Source organism: Acomys russatus, chromosome 2 (genome assembly GCF_903995435.1).
Source record: "Acomys russatus chromosome 2, mAcoRus1.1, whole genome shotgun sequence".
NCBI lineage: Eukaryota > Metazoa > Chordata > Mammalia > Rodentia > Muridae > Acomys > Acomys russatus.
The window spans coordinates 1447742-1463250 of NC_067138.1; the positions used below are offsets into that span (position 1 = coordinate 1447742).

General features: G+C 43.9%; 1 protein-coding gene across 1 annotated transcript in view; it reads left to right on the plus strand.

Annotated features, from left to right (window-relative positions):
• Melk (maternal embryonic leucine zipper kinase) overlaps positions 1–15509 on the plus strand; it is a 62624-nt gene that overhangs the window by 4172 nt on the left and 42943 nt on the right. The window contains exons 4-6 of the mRNA XM_051157443.1: positions 7034–7177; positions 9398–9466; positions 11274–11366. Of these exons, the coding sequence (XP_051013400.1) occupies positions 7034–7177; positions 9398–9466; positions 11274–11366 (306 nt within the window). The remainder of the gene's footprint in view (positions 1–7033; positions 7178–9397; positions 9467–11273; positions 11367–15509) is intronic.

Below are 15509 nucleotides of genomic sequence, written 5' to 3' on the forward strand. Positions count from 1 at the left end.
TGTTTTGGCTTTCTCTGAAATGCATATCCACTCATTGCTGTTTCCTGGCCAGCATCCCCCAGAGCGTAGGCTAGTACCAAAAGCCCTTCAAATTGGGTCTCCTGTGTGTCAGCTATTCCTGTCTTGTATGTCCTCTGCATCTCATGATCTGCTTCTGCTAAACAGATCTTTATTTCTTCCCATCTTCTCCCAGGGTCTACCCTACTTGCGTTCCCCCACCAGCCTCATGTTTTTCTCATCTTTGTGCTTTTGTGCACTTCTTTCCATAAGTCTGGAGAATATTCTCCCCTCCTTCCTCCCTTCCTCCCTCTTGGCATTTTGCTTTCTGGAGCTAGTGCTAGAATGTTTCAATTTTGGTCAGAATTCATTGCTCTACCCTGCACAGCTGGCTAAGCCACATGCAGTCATAATAGTACTTCTGTTTGGCTCTTTATTACACTGCTTGTTCGGGAGTTCGCAGCCCTGCCTCTGAGCTCCCCTGGGCAGAAGCCACATCTCTTTTCCTCCTTTCTCTGGCAGTGCCTTGAGAAGGGCCTGGCAAAGGGCAGATGCTGGTGACCGCTGAGAGAGAGAAGAGTACAAATTACGCCATGTGACAGGGGCAGGCACTGTGCGTGGAGGTGACGCATGCACAGTGGTTTGGACAACTGTAGCTGGCTTTATTTCCGCCGTGGTGGTGTTACCGGTAGAGAGGTTCCATTTTAAATGGCCAGACCCATGCTGTTAGACAGTCCTGAAACAGGGAGCAGTCAAGTAGGAGTCCTATCTCCTTATTGCCTGAACAAGGAAATAGGCCACAGGGGGTCAGGCTCTGATTTTTTATTTTTATTTTTATTTTATTTTTATTTTTGGCCCAGTAGCTCAAGGTTCCTGCATTCTATTTTTTTTTAAAAAGATGTATTTATTTATTATGTATACAATGCTCTGCCTGCATTATGCCTGCAGGCCAGAAGAGGGCATCAGATCATATTCTAGATGGTTGTGAGCCACCATGTGGTTGCTGGGAATTGAACTCAGAACCTCTGGAAGAGCAGACAGTGCCCTTAACCACTGAGCCATCTTTCCAGCCCGGCTCCTGCATTCTTGAACTTGACTGTTTTCTCTGCGGTTTAATTATTGTTTCTTTCCTGTTTGTTTTGAGAAAGGGTTCTCTGTGAAGGTTCCAGGCTGTCCTTGAACTCACTGACCCTCCTGCCACTGCTTCAAGTGCTGGGATTAAAGGCATGTGCCACCAGCACCCATCCTAATTATTATTTCAAATGCAGTGGTATTTAGCTGTTTTGAATATGTTCACTCAAAATCATCTTGAAAATTTTAAGCAGACACTGAAATTTTCATCATAACCCTGAATAACTGCAAAGGATGCACTTTATTTTTTTATTTTTTATTTTTTTATTTTTGGTTTTTTGAGACAGGGTTTCTCTGTGTAGCCTTGGCTGTCCTGGACTCACTTTGTAGACCAAGTTGACCTCAAAGTCACAGCAATCTGCCTGGCTCTGCCTCCCGAGTGCTGGATTAAAAGCATGTGCCACCACCACCCAGCAGGATGCACTTTATACAGGGTAACTTTTGTTTTGTTTCCAGACAGGGTTTGTCTTGGAACTTACTCTGTAAAACAGTCTGGCCTTGAACTCATGGAGATCCAGAAATCCACATGCCTCTGCTTCCTGAACACTAGGACTAAATGTGTTGGCCATCAGTGCCTGGCCTTTGGTTCTTTTCAAAATAAAAAAATTAATTTTTAATGTGCATTGGTGTTTTGCCTGCATGTTGTCTGTTTGAGGGTGCTGCATCTCCTGGAAGTGGAGTTACAGACCGTTGTGAGCTGCCATGTGTGTGCTGGGAATTGAACCCTGGTCCTCTGGAAGAGCAGCTAATGCTCTTAAACAATGAGCCATCTCTCAAACCACTTGGTTGTTCTTTTTAAAGACAGGGTTCCATGTAGCACTTGTTGCCCCCAAACTTTCTGTGTTGTTGAGGCTATCCTTGAACTCTGAACTACCTCCTAGGTGTTGGGATTATAGGCATGCCTACATGCCTATGTCACTGATCGATACATTCTTTTAATAGTGGAGACAGACTTACTAGCTTGTTTTGGTTTTTGGTTTTTTGAGACAGGGTTTCTCTGTGTAATAGCCCTGGCTGTTCTAAAACTCTCTTTGTAGACCACACTGGCCTTGAACTCACAGAGATCTGCCTGCTTCTACCTCACATATGGTGGGATTAAAGGTGTGCGCCACCAAGCTGGGTTCCACAGGGCAGTTTGATAGAAGCATGTTCTCCATTGAAGTTTCTTCTTCCCAGATGACCCTGGTTTGTGTCAAGTTTACAAAAAAGCTAACCAGTACAAAAGTGTTGTTATGAAGGGAAAAAAAAATCTGAATTGTTTGACTTTACCAGGAGCCAGATGCTGGGGTGAAAACTTGCTAGCTCAGAGAGGTAGAGAAAGCTGACCTTCCTACTCAGCTCATGTCTCAGAAGGAAAAAGCTCTTCTTACTCAGCTCCATGTTGACTTAGATACCTTCCTTTCTATTTCCATCTTCCTGATTTCCTCTCATTCTCTATGGTTTTTTTTCCCATGTTCACTTCCTCTCAAGCTGGTTGCTTGATCCATCTCTTGACCTAGGGTTAACTTTATTTAATCCTGTTTATAGAAAGCTTTTGGATTAAAGGTGTGTACTAAGGCTGAGCCACACCACAAGTACTTGTTTACAGTAAACAGAAAGCTCTAGGATCAAAAGACTTAGCCATACCACAGTGAGAAACAGGTTTTTATAGTTCACAATCTTGGTGGTTCACAATGGGATCAAATATCCTGCAACACAAAAGGTATCTAATGGAATGGAACTATTTTGAGTGATTTAATACATCAACTATTAAAAACAGACAAAAGTAACATAATCTCCTTTCATCACCATTTTGATTATTATTGTTTTTGCAGTGCTGTAGTAAACACACACAGGCCTCTGATACTGCACTGCATCGCCAGCTGACCAGCAAAATGCCTCTTTATCATTCACTTGTTTTCTTTCTCTTTCTCCCACTCTTCATATTTCCATCTTTCACATGACCTTATTTTTTCCTTTGACAATTTCTATCTAGCACCCTAAAATACTTCACTATAATAAGCTAAATATATAGGCAGGTATTCTAGTTTGCTCCTTATTCCTATGATAAATCACCATGACCAACAGCAATTTGGGGAGGAAAGGGTTTATTTGGCTTCAAGGTTACAATCTCTCATCAGGAAAAGGCAAGGAACGAGCTCCAGGCAGGAAGGAGAAGGGTGGAGTTAAGTGGACATCACGGAGGAACGCTGCTTACCGGTCTGCTTGCTCTTCAGGCCTTGCTTTTTTACATACCCCAGGACCACCTACCCAGTGGTGGCACCACTTACAATAGGTTGAACTTTTCACATCAGTTGTCAATCAAGAAAATGCCCAACACAGGCTGAGTGCTTAAGAACACTGACTGCTCTTCTGAAGGAGAAGAGTTCAATTTCCCTGCATCCATTTGGTGCCTAAACTAGTTCCAGGGGACCTGATGTGCTTTCTTCTGGCTTCTGCAGGCACTGTATACATGTGGTGCACAGATATAAATGCAGGCAAAACATCCATACACATGAAACAAAAATAAATAAAAAAGAAAAATAGAAAAAACAAAACAAAACCAAAAACAGGGGTGCAGTGTAATAGTGCTTAGAAGTGTGGTGAGAAGGGCCAGCCTGCCATCCATGCATAAGTGGTGCCTGAAGCTTACTCCATCCACAATCACAAGTACATCTATGAAACACTGCCCAGCAAACACAAACACAGCCCACAAATACAAGTACAGCTAGAAGCCTGGTCTTGGACACCCAGTGACTGGGAAATGTCATGGAAGAGATGGGTATTCCAAATGTGTACATTGATACTAGGTTCACCAAAATTGCACTAGGGAAGGCTGTGTGTTGTATTTCTCTGTGTGATTATCCATGGGGAAGACTCAATAAAGATCTCAGTACATTGGTGACCTCTATCTTTTTGGCAGCTACTTTTAAGCATTTTATTTATTTACTTTGGTTTTTCAGACAGGGTTTCTCTATGTAGCCTTGGCTGTACTGGACTCACTTTGTAGACCAGGCTGGCCTTGAACTCAGAGATCTGCCTGCCTCTGTCTCCCGAGTGCTGGGATTAAAGGTGTGTGCCTGGTGGTGGCTACTTTTAAAATCAGACAGTCCATGAGAATGTGAATTACCTGCTGAGTGTCAAATAGTTACAAAATTATAAGCACATTATATTATTATTATTATTATTAGTATTAGTAGTAGTGTCATTCAAGACAGGGTTTTTCTGTGTAGTTTTGGCTGTCCTGGACTTGCTTTGTACACCAGGCTGGCCTCGAATTTACAGAGATCCTCCTGCCTCTGCCTCACTGAGTACTGGGATTACAGGTGTGAACCACTGCTTCCAGCTCCCTTATTTTCTTTTCCATGTTTGTAATTCTTAATATCTTTCTGGTTTGTGCTGTCACTACAATTCAATTCATACAACCCATGTAAAGTTTTCTTCTTCTTCTTCTTATTCATTAATTTGGTTTTTGGGACAGGGTTTCTCTGTGTAGCCTTGGTGATCCTGGACTTGCTTTGCGGATTTCAGGTATGTATTTTGCCAGGCGAAAAAATCCTTTTAATAAAAATATCCTTTAAAAAAAAAAAAAAAAAGCCGGGCCGGGTGTGGGTGGTGCATGCCTTTAATCCCAGCACTCAGGAGGCAAAAGGAGGTAGATCGCTGTGAGTTCGAGGCCAGCCTGGTCTACAAAGCGGGCCCAGAACAGCCAAGGCTACACAGAGAAACCCTGTCTCGAAAAAACAAAACAAAACAAAAAAAGAGGCAAGGCCTTAAATATTTAATCAGCATCTCAAGGTAGCGCCTCTCCATCTCCGATCCTGAGCGTTTGACATCCTCCAGCAGGTCTCATATCCAAGCATCCCAAATTTGAGCCTACCTCGCCCCGCCCCATCATCACCCCGCCCAGTTTTCTCCCGGCCCCGCCCCGCCTCCCTGGGACTGGGCCGCCGGCTCCGTGGGCCCGCCTCTTCCGGCCCGCGAGGTTTGATTCTCTTGGCGGGCGGAAGCTGCTGGAACTTGAATCCTGCAGAGATTCCCACGCACTATCCCGGTTTTACTGGGCCTCTGCGGAGTAAGAGAACTACCTGAAAATTTCCTGACCTGAAAAGTTAGCATAAATGCTCATTCTAGTTTCACTTCTGACAGTCCCAGCCTCTGCTCCCAGGTGTTTCTAGGTTATGTTGAGATTTCTCCCATCTTTATGTGGTTTCCCGGCATCAAAGCCCTCTTGCTGGCCCTTTTTTGCCTTAGTATATATAAATTATATATAATGTGTTACACTGTGACACTTAATACATACATATTTATGTATGTAAAATGTATTTATTTTTATGTTTATGAGTATTTTGACTGTGTTTCTGTCTGGTGCCCATGGAAGCCACAAGAGGATGTTAGATCCCCTGGGACTGGAGCAATAGACGGCTGTGTGCTGCCATGTGGGTTCTCTGCGAGAGCAGCTGGTGCTTTTACCCTCTCAGCCATGCCTCCAGCCCATAATGTTTGTTTGTTTGTCTATAGTAATTCTCTGTCACCTTCTCACTATTACCCCTGGTCCCCTCCCCTTCCTCTTCTCTTCTCAACTGGCCCCACTACCACTTTTTTTCTTTCCTTCCTTCCTTAAATAACCCAGTGGGTGTTTGTTGTTGTTTTTTGTTTTTGTTTCTATTTTTGAGGGTTGCTTACAGGAGCATGGGTACCTTATCAGTAGCTCTCACCTTTATCAACCATTAATTGTATAAATCTTAGTGTTTGTTTGTTTGTTTGTTTGAGACAAGGTTTCTCTGTGTAGCCTTGGCTCTCCTAGGACTCTCTCTGTAGATCAGGCTGGCCTTAAACTCAGAGAACTGCCTGTCTCTGCCTCCCAAGTGCTGGGATTAAAGTTGTACACTGCCACCGCCCAGCAAAGAGGGGGCTTTGTAAGCCTGTTCTCTCTCTCTCTCTTTTTTTAAAAAAAATATTTATTTATTTATTATTATGTATACAGTGTTCTGCCTGCATGTACACCTGCATGCCAGAAGGGGGCATCAGATCCCATTATAGATGGTTGTGAGCCACCATGTGGTTGCTGGGAATTGAACGCAGGACCTTTGGAAGAGCAGACAGCACTCTTAACCACTGAACCATCTCTCCAGCCCTGTAAGCCCTTTCTCTTAATTGCTTTTCCTCTATAGATATGTGTGGTGTATGCATGTATGTCAAACATCTATGCGTTTGTGGTATGTACGCTTGCACATAGCATGTGGAAATGCAGAGCATCTTTCTATATTGTTCTCTCCCTTACTTGTTAGGGCAGAACCTCTCTCTGATCACGGAGCTCACTGGTTTGGGAGGCTGACTGGCCAGGGAGCCCCAGGATCTGCTTGTCTCTGCTTCTGCTGGGGTTACATATTTGTGTGCCAGCTGCAGGCTTTCATGTGGGTGTTTAGGGATCTGAACTCTGGTCCTTATGCTTGGTCAGCAAACACTTTCCCCATAGAGCCATCTCAGTGCCTGCCGGGCTCCTTGTTGGGAGGCTGGAACCACTGGTCTTTGGACAATGACCAGAGATAATTACTGGAGAAACAACAGCCTCCAGCTGTATTTCATCTTTAACTTTAGATGGCTGTCCTAGATGTGAGTCTGTTAACTTGAGAATGAGTTTTAGTACTTTGTTATAGAAATAGAAAGCCCTGCGTGAGCTTTCTAAAATTATAATGGTACTTGGTTTAACTTCTGTTTATTGGTAATAAAATTGCCCAAGGGAAGAAGTACTGTTCCCCTTCCTGTAATAATTACTGAGTTATTTGATCCTGAGAGTGCAGTTCACTCACTCAGTTCCTTTGCCTTTCAAGTCAAGCTAATGTTGAGTTTAGTATGGTTTTTACTTCCCAATCCTGGGAAATGGTTTCTGTCAGCTGTAAGCATATGACTCTTGCTGTTGAAGTACTGTCCAGGAGGAGAGCTGTTTGACTACATAATCTCCCAGGATCGCCTGTCGGAAGAGGAGACCCGAGTCGTCTTCCGTCAGATACTGTCTGCAGTTGCATATGTCCACAGCCAGGGCTATGCCCACAGGGACCTCAAACCAGTAAGTGGTTGTCACACTTAGATGCTTACCTGAGAGTTCAGCATGGCGTGCCTCTTCTTCCCAGGTGCCAGTGTTCTGTGTAGAGATCCCTCACTCAGTTCTGCTCCTTAGGTTTTTGTTATAGTCAGAGTCTGTCCATTCACTTTCCTTTCTTAGCATCCTCACAACCTGTGACATTATAAATGCCCTTGCTCAAGATTTTTTGTTTTTGTTTTTGTTTTTTGTTTTTTTGAGACAGGGTCTCTCTGTGTTAGCCTTGGCTGTCCTGGACTCGCTTTGTAGACCAGGCTGGTCTCGAACTCACAGTGATCCGCCTGCCTCTGCCTCCCGAGTGCTGGGATTAAAGTCATGCCCCACCATGCCCAACCTTAGTCAAGATTTTAACCCTGGGAAAATTGAGCCATTCAGTATTTTCCATTCAGTGTTCTGTTTTCTCTGAGACAATGCCTACTTACATAGCCCAGGCTGGCCTGGGGCTCACAGCATAGCCTAGGCTGCCCCAGCTTGAGATACCCCTGTCTTAGCCACCCAAAATGCTAAGACCTTTAATTTCAAACCATTACTCCCCAGAAGGGAGCAGTTCAGTAGAACTGACAGGTTTTACTTTTAAAGGACTGGAGAAAGCTGGGACCGTTCCTTTAGTCTTTAGGCTCTAATGTGTGTGACATGAGTATATACTTAAGTATAATGTTGTAAAATAGGCAGGAACCTAGAACCAGGCTGTGGCATTGTTATCCCTTTTTCTTTTTCCTTTTTTTCGAGACAGGGTTTCTCTGTGTAGCCATGGCTGTTGTGAACTCACTTTGTACACCAGGCTGGCCTGGAACTCACAGTGATCCGCCTGCCTCTGCCTCCCAAGTACTGGGATTAAAGGCCACCACTGCCCGGGCCCTTTTTCATTTTTATGCCACACTCAGTATGAGGTCTGTTTAGTTTGGTTGTTGTTTTTTTTTTTCGAGACAGAGTTTCTCTGTGTAGCCTTGGCTGTCCTGGAACTCGCTTTGTAGACCAGGCTGGCCTCAAACTCACAGAGATCTGCCTGCCTCTGCCTCCCAAGTGCTGGAATTAAAGGGGTGTGCCACCACTGCCCTGGCTCTGTTTAAACTTGCCTTTTAATATTCATTTGTAGGTGGCCCTCAGAGCACTAAGGTGGAATGGTTTTTCCTCCTCCTTTTTTTTTTTTTTTCTTTACCTTATTCTTTGAAAGGCTCTCTTCCTGACCCCAGAGCTTGCTAGACTGTGTAGACGGTGAGCCAGCCTCAGGGATGCTCCATCTTCCTTCCCTTCTTAGGGATGTGTTGTCATGCCTGGCTTTTTACATGGGGCTGGGGGCTGAACTTAGCTTCCTCACATGGGAGAGTAAGCACTTCATCCACTGAGTCATCTCCCCAGACCTCTCACTTTTTCTTTCTTTTTGTGGTTCTGGGGAATAAATCGAGGGCCCCAGGATGCTTGGACAGTGCTCTCCCTCTGAGCTACCTCATAGTCCCGAGACTTTTTTCTCGTTTTTCTTGTCTTTTTTTCTTTCTTTCTTTTCTTTTTCTTTCTGGATTTTTAGAGACAGGGTTTTTCTGTGCAGCCTTGGTTGTCCAGGAACTCACTCTGTAGACCAGGCTGGCCTTGAACTCACAGCAATTGGCCTGCCTCTTCCTCCTGAATGCTAGGACTAAAGGCATGTGTCACCACTGCCCAGCTTGTGTGTGTGTGTGTGTGTGTATGTGTGTGTGTGTCTGGGTGTTGGGGAGACAGGGTCTCTAGCCCTAGCTGGCCTAGAACTCACTACATAGACCAGGCTGGGTTCAAACAGGTCCACTTTCTTCTGCCTCCTGAGTACTGGAGGCTTTTTTTTCTTTGTCTTTTCATTAGATTTTATTGATGTTTTAACTTTTACCAGATCTCACCTTCAAATAGAAACAACTCTATCCTGGGTGCGTGCGCACACGCCTTTAGTCTCAGCCCTTAGGGAGAGGAAGGCTGATAAACATGAGTTTGAGGCCAGCCTGGTCTACAAAGTGAGTCCAGGACAGCCAGGGATACACAGAGAAACCCTGTCTTAAAAAATCCCAAAAGAAAAAGAAAAGAAAGAAAGAAAAAAAGACAAGGAAAACGAGAAAAAAAAAGAAAAAGAAACAACTCTAAGTCAATTTTAGAAATGGTTAGAGGTGGGATGTGATAAAAAGAAATGTGAATACAGTTATCAAAATATATTTGTTTTCCCAGGAAAATTTATTATTTGATGAATATCATAAACTAAAGCTGATTGACTTTGGTCTCTGTGCAAAACCTAAGGTAAGTGTGGAAGTAAAAACAGATTCATGTAAGCTGAGCATGGTGGTGCATGCCCTTCATCAGTACAGGCAAACAGATGTCTGTGAGTTCGAGGCCAGCCTGGTCTACAGAGTGAGTCTAGGACAGCCAAGGCTACACAGAGAAACCCTGTCTCAATAAGCCACCACCACCGCTACCAAAGTATTTATGTCTAATAGTGTTCTGTGGTGTGTTATTTTGAACTGACTTTCACTTAGTCTTGTTTGGTTATACCCATTTTGAAGAATGTTAATTTTTATCCTTAGCATTAATAGTTTGCTAGATAATTCTGAGTAAGTCGTGTGTTTGCAGTTTGAGTGTATTACCACTAGATGATGCTTTTGTTCATTTGTGTAGAAGCTGAGAATTTAGTGTGTATCTCACTTTTGTTACCTAAATGGTTATATAGCTAAGAACTAGGTATACTCTGAGGTGATTCCCTTTTTATGTGAAAGAGGGGAAACAGGTGGCCATGGGCTTCTACATTTATAGTGCTCAGGGTCCCCCTGATTGGCAGTCCAGAGGTAAGTCTGGTGTTCTCCAGCATAACTTCTCTTTGAGGTGACTTTGAACTTATCAGCTGTGCTGTCTGCAGCAGGTCTCCTGTGTGGCTGCTTGTTGGAGGCTTCCTTCTGGCTTCCCTAATGATGGCACTCTGCTGCTAAAATGAGCTGTCTACACTCATTAAGAATGTTCAAATCGCAGACTTGTCTCAGCTCTTTGTAGTCCCATGATTATTTCCTGCCCCCTCAGAACGAGCAAGGTGCAAAGGGAAGCAGATTTTGCCTCTTCAGTTTTGAGTGTCTGGTTCTTTCTGATTCTTCTCCCACTGCTGTCTATACTGAGGTTAACCAGTGGAGCCTTGTGTCTGGGAAGCAGATGAGTCAGAAGGCAGGTCACATTTTTTTTACAGACATATAAAAGCATATAAAGATCATCTTTTGACAGAGAAGTAAGTTCACTACAGGAGGTGGTGTAAATACTTATGGAAAACTCCATTAACTGGGAAAGATGGCCTTAGCTTTTGGGGCTCCCACTGTGCCACCACCTCCTGGCTCATTTGTAAACAAAATGTTAAGGTCCTTTGCCTCCTGTAGGGCTTAGCACAGGAGGGCAGCAGTAGTCCCACTTTTTAAGGCCCATGTTTGTGTGGGAGAGCAGAGGAAGTTGACAGGTCACCAGTTAAGGTGTGGTTTGTCGTCCCACAGTCTGGACAATAGGTTAGCAGTGCATTCTCCTCCATCCCAGCTGCTTCTTCTGTGAACAAGAAGGATGTTAAAGACAGGGACTTGAATTCCTGTGGGTATTCTTTGAATACTTGGGGGTGGGAAATCCTGGGTGCTTGGGTGGATATGAGGTTGATTACTGTGCAAATGAGTTTGTAGGGAAGTGTGGACTCAATTTGACTGAGCCAAGGGGAAAAAGATCTTGTCTTGTGAGGCCCAGTGGTGCTGGGAATCTAGAGACTCACAATTGACATGTGCACGTGCGCATATACGCAAAGAGCATTTGCAGGACTCTCCTATTATTTGGGATAATATTTCATCTAGCCTCTCAAAGGGGAGAGTTTATCAAGATTTATTGTTAATGTTTCGTTTTGTTTTTTGAGACAGGGTCTCATAGCTCAGACTGGTCTCAAGTTTTCTATGTAGCTTGACCTATGAGTCTGACCTTGAACTCCAGTCCTCTTCTACTGCGCAGAGCTGGGATCTCAGATGTGCAGCACTGTGTCTAACTTGAGATGTACTATTCCTATAACTAATACGTGTTTTGCTTTATGTTACGGTAGGGCAACAAGGACGACCATCTACAGACATGCTGTGGGAGTCTTGCTTACGCAGCCCCCGAGCTCATACAAGGCAGATCCTATCTTGGATCAGAGGTAATTGTTACCCCTAGCTTGATATGTTTCTGTCCTCAGTGTGGTTGCTTTTTGTACTAAGAGGCTGTATTTGAACTGGTTAGGTCACCAAGGCTATGGTAGAACACTCAGTTTGCAAAGATGTTTATTAATTAACAGAAAAACCTGTCGTTCATGCGTAGCTGACACCCAAGGCCAGTGGCCCTGTCGGGTGGCCATCCTCAGAAGGCCTGGCGTTGTGTCCTTTGCCTCTTAAGTCAGTCAGCCCTCTTACTCTCTGCAGTTCAGGTGTTGCTGACGCTAGTGTCATAAAGAAATAACATGGGTCGTCACAAGCTCAGGCGCTGCTGACCTGAACGTCTCCTGTCTTTCATTTACTCTGGCACATGTCACCTTTGGGAGGAAATAGCACAGGTGGCAGCTGGTCCCAGCTTTCCTTACCTGCAGAATCCACTTTTCACCTGGAACATCCTTGGGGATAAGTGCTATGTGGGAGAAACTCTGGAAAATGCCATCTTACTTAATTTGGAACAGGAGAAGATGGGAATCTGTATTTTTAGTGACTTCACTTTAATTTAAAATTTAAAGTATATTTAAAATAGAATTAAACATTTGGTATGTTTTTATTTGTATTTATGATTATTTATATTTTTCCCTATTAGCTTTATTCTTTCTCTGAACATACATATTCATGCATATCCTTTTTTTAATGAGTGTGAAATCATATCCCTTTATAACTAAATATTTGTGTGTGTGTGTGTGTGTGTGTGTATTACACATTTTGTGTTTTGTTTTTTTCTTTTGGAGACAGAATTTCTCTGTGTAATAGCCCTGGCTGTCCTGGAACTTTCTTTGTAGACTAGGCTGGCCTTGAACTCAACAGAGGTCTGCCTGCCTCTGCCTCCCGAGTGCTGGGATTAAAGGTGTGCACCATGCCTGCCGTTTCTGTATTTTTTTAATATATATATATATATATTGTCTCTCTTTATTTTTTCTTTTCTGTTTTTTGTTGTTGTTGTTGTTGTTGTTGTTAAGGTTTCTCTGTGTAGCCTTGTCTGTCCTGAACTTGATTTGTAGACTATGCTGGCCTTGAACTCACAGAGATCCATCTGCCTCTGCCTCCCTGAGTGCTGGGATTACAGGCACATGCCACCACACCACACGGTTTTATATTGTCTCTTTTTTAAAAACTTATTATATCTTTATCTTGTGTGAATATTAGGGCCAGCTCATACCACACTGTACATGTAGAGTCAGAGGATAACTCTTGGGAGTTAGCTCTTTCCTCCACCATTCAGGTGCCAGGCATTGAACTCAGGTTGTTAGGCTTGGTAGCAAGCACCTTTGAAGCGCTGTTACCTGTTGAGTCATTTTGCCATCCCTGTTTTTGTTTGTATATTTATTTTAAAGAGCCAAAATTTTAATTTGTTCACTTTTTGCATTTGAAGTGCTCTTCTAGGACCTCTTAGCCTGAGATTCTTTGCCATAGTCTGTACCGATTACGTAACTACAACTAACTACTTTACTGGGCGGGGGTGCATAGGTGGGATGTCCTCCTTGTTAGCTGCACAGATGCTTAGCAGCTTTATCTTCTTGTTGCTGTCAACTTTAGGTTGATTTGGTGCTCAGTACAAAGAGCCTTCATCATCCTGACAGACACAGGAGCATCACAATTGGAGCATGCAGTTCCACGGCTGCATGCTCTAGGCTTTCATGGATGAGCGTGGCCTTAAGCGCCTCTTGTAAAGCTGCGATCGCACCTCCAGCAGCAGTGCCTTCTTTGGCCATGGTGGTGGAGTAGGGTGAAACTGAATCTTGAATGTACTTAGCAGCAGCAGGGAAAATGCTTATTTTTTATGTTGGAAGAATAGTTTATTGAGTATGCTGCAGGAGGGCAGCCGGCTGTAACTGGAGTATTGTCCGTAGCTTATATATGTACAGCTTCTGAAAGCCAGGAGGGACTTTTTCTTTTTATGGTATACTGGGGATTGAATTTAGGGCCTTGCATATGTTAACACTTTGCCACTGAGTAAACCACTACACCTTTAGTTTTATTATTGTTGTTGTTGTTTTCTTTGTCTTTGTAATTTTGAAACAGGGTCTTGCTGAATTTTCAGTTGGAAAGCTGAATTGTCCAATCTGAGGTCCTCCTGAGGAGGACTATGTGTGTGTGTGTGTGTGTGTGTGTGTGTGTATGTGTGTGTGTGAGTGCGCATGCATGCGTGTATGCATGTGCGTGGGAGGGTGTCTAGAGGTGATGTCAGGCTGCTGGCTTGTACACTGTTGAGGCAGAGTCTCTTACTGAACCCAGGAGTTCTTTAGTTCCAGCTGTTTGGGTACAACTTGGCAAAGGAAGTTTGTCTCTCTCTTGTGGACTAGGCTTGGAAGTCACAGCGCCTGGCTTTTCTGTAGTTCTAGGATCTAAACTCCCATCCGTAGACCTGTCGGTAATGGTCTTTAGTCACAGAGCCGAACCCATGTGTCTCCTATGTTGGTCTGGAGCTCAGTATGTAGCTCAGGCTGGCCCGGAATTTTGGGTGTTCCTGCCTCATTTTCCCCAGGGCTGGACTGCAGATTAAAGCTGTTATTCTACAAACCCTATAAATCATGTTGCTTGTACTGACGGTAGTCTTTATAACTTTTTTCCATTGGTTGCTGTATTTCTTTTGCTTTCTTTACATGCATGTGTGTGTGTGTGTATATGTGTGTGTGTGCGCACGCACTCGGGCGCATGTAGATGAAGGCCAGAGGACAGTTCATAGGAATTGGTTTTCTTCTTTCACTGAGGGTCCTGAGGATTGACGTTATGATATTAGCCTTGGCAATAAACTCCTTTACCTGCTGATTCATCTTGCTGCCTTCTTGAGCTCTTTTTAATCTGGAAAATTTAGGAGTTCTTCGTTTTCCTTAACCTTTTGTTTTGTTTATATTGTTTTTCAAGACAGGGTTTCTCTGTGCAGCCCTGGCTGTCCTGGAACTCACAGATCCTCCTCCCTTTGCCTCCCAAGTGCTGGGATTAAAGGCGTGTGTTACACCAACCCTAACCCCATCCCCCGCCCAGACAGGGTACCATAATGTAGCTCTAGTTGGCCTGAAACTCATGATGTAAATCAGGCTGGATTCACAGAGATCCCCGCCTTCCTAGTGCTGGGATTAAAGGTATGCACCATAATGCTATATAGCCAAGGATGACCTTGAGCTTCTGATTTTGTCCTTCTGGGTGTTGGAATGAGAGATATGTGCCACCACATTCGGTTTTTGTGGTGCTGGGGATCAAGTCCAGGCCTTCATACACGCAGGGCAAGTGCTTTACCAACTGAACTACATCCCCTCAGTGTGTGTGTGTTAGATTTGGGAAAATGCACATAACATAAAATCTACCATGCAACTGATTTACAGTTCAGTTAACTGTGGTCATGATGTGCAGTGAAACCCTACCTTGTAGCGCTAGAACCCAGTGCTCATTGCACAATACCTCCCCATTTCTGCTAATCCCCCCGGCTTTTGTCCCATTCTCCATGTCTCTGAATTTGGTTATTTCATGTTTGATATAATTTTTATAATTGCTGGTGACTATCTTAATTTCACTCAACATAATGCTTATCTGTGTTATAGTATGTTAGGATTATAGGCTTGCTATAAACAAACAAAAATACCCAAAAAACTGTGCACTTTGCACAGCAGAGTATTCCTGAACTTAGGGCTCACATTTTCTTGGCTAGGCTAGAAGCCAGCAGTCCATAATAATCCTTCTCTGTCCGCTCTCCTTGGAGCTGGACTTTATAGGCACGTGCAGGATGCCCATGGGCTCTGGGGTTCTAACACTGGTCATTGCAATGGTGCAGGGGACACTCCGAACTACGTAGCCATCTCTCTAGCCCTCTTATGTGATCATAAGTGGTACCCTGTCCATGTGAGTTTGACTGCCTGCTCTTGTTAGGTAATGTCTTAAGAAATGTACCAAGGAATCTTAGGGCATGCTTGAAAGGTGGTGAACTCAGGCCTGTATCCGTGCAGACACTGGTTTGGGCGTTTAAGTTTTAAAGTAAGTAGTTGAGGTAATCCAGGTGTTTAGCCTGCCTAGGACATATTCCATGGTGGGATCCTTGAGGTTTTCACAAATTTCTCATGGAAGTGTATCGGCATTTTCCCCCAGTTATTTTT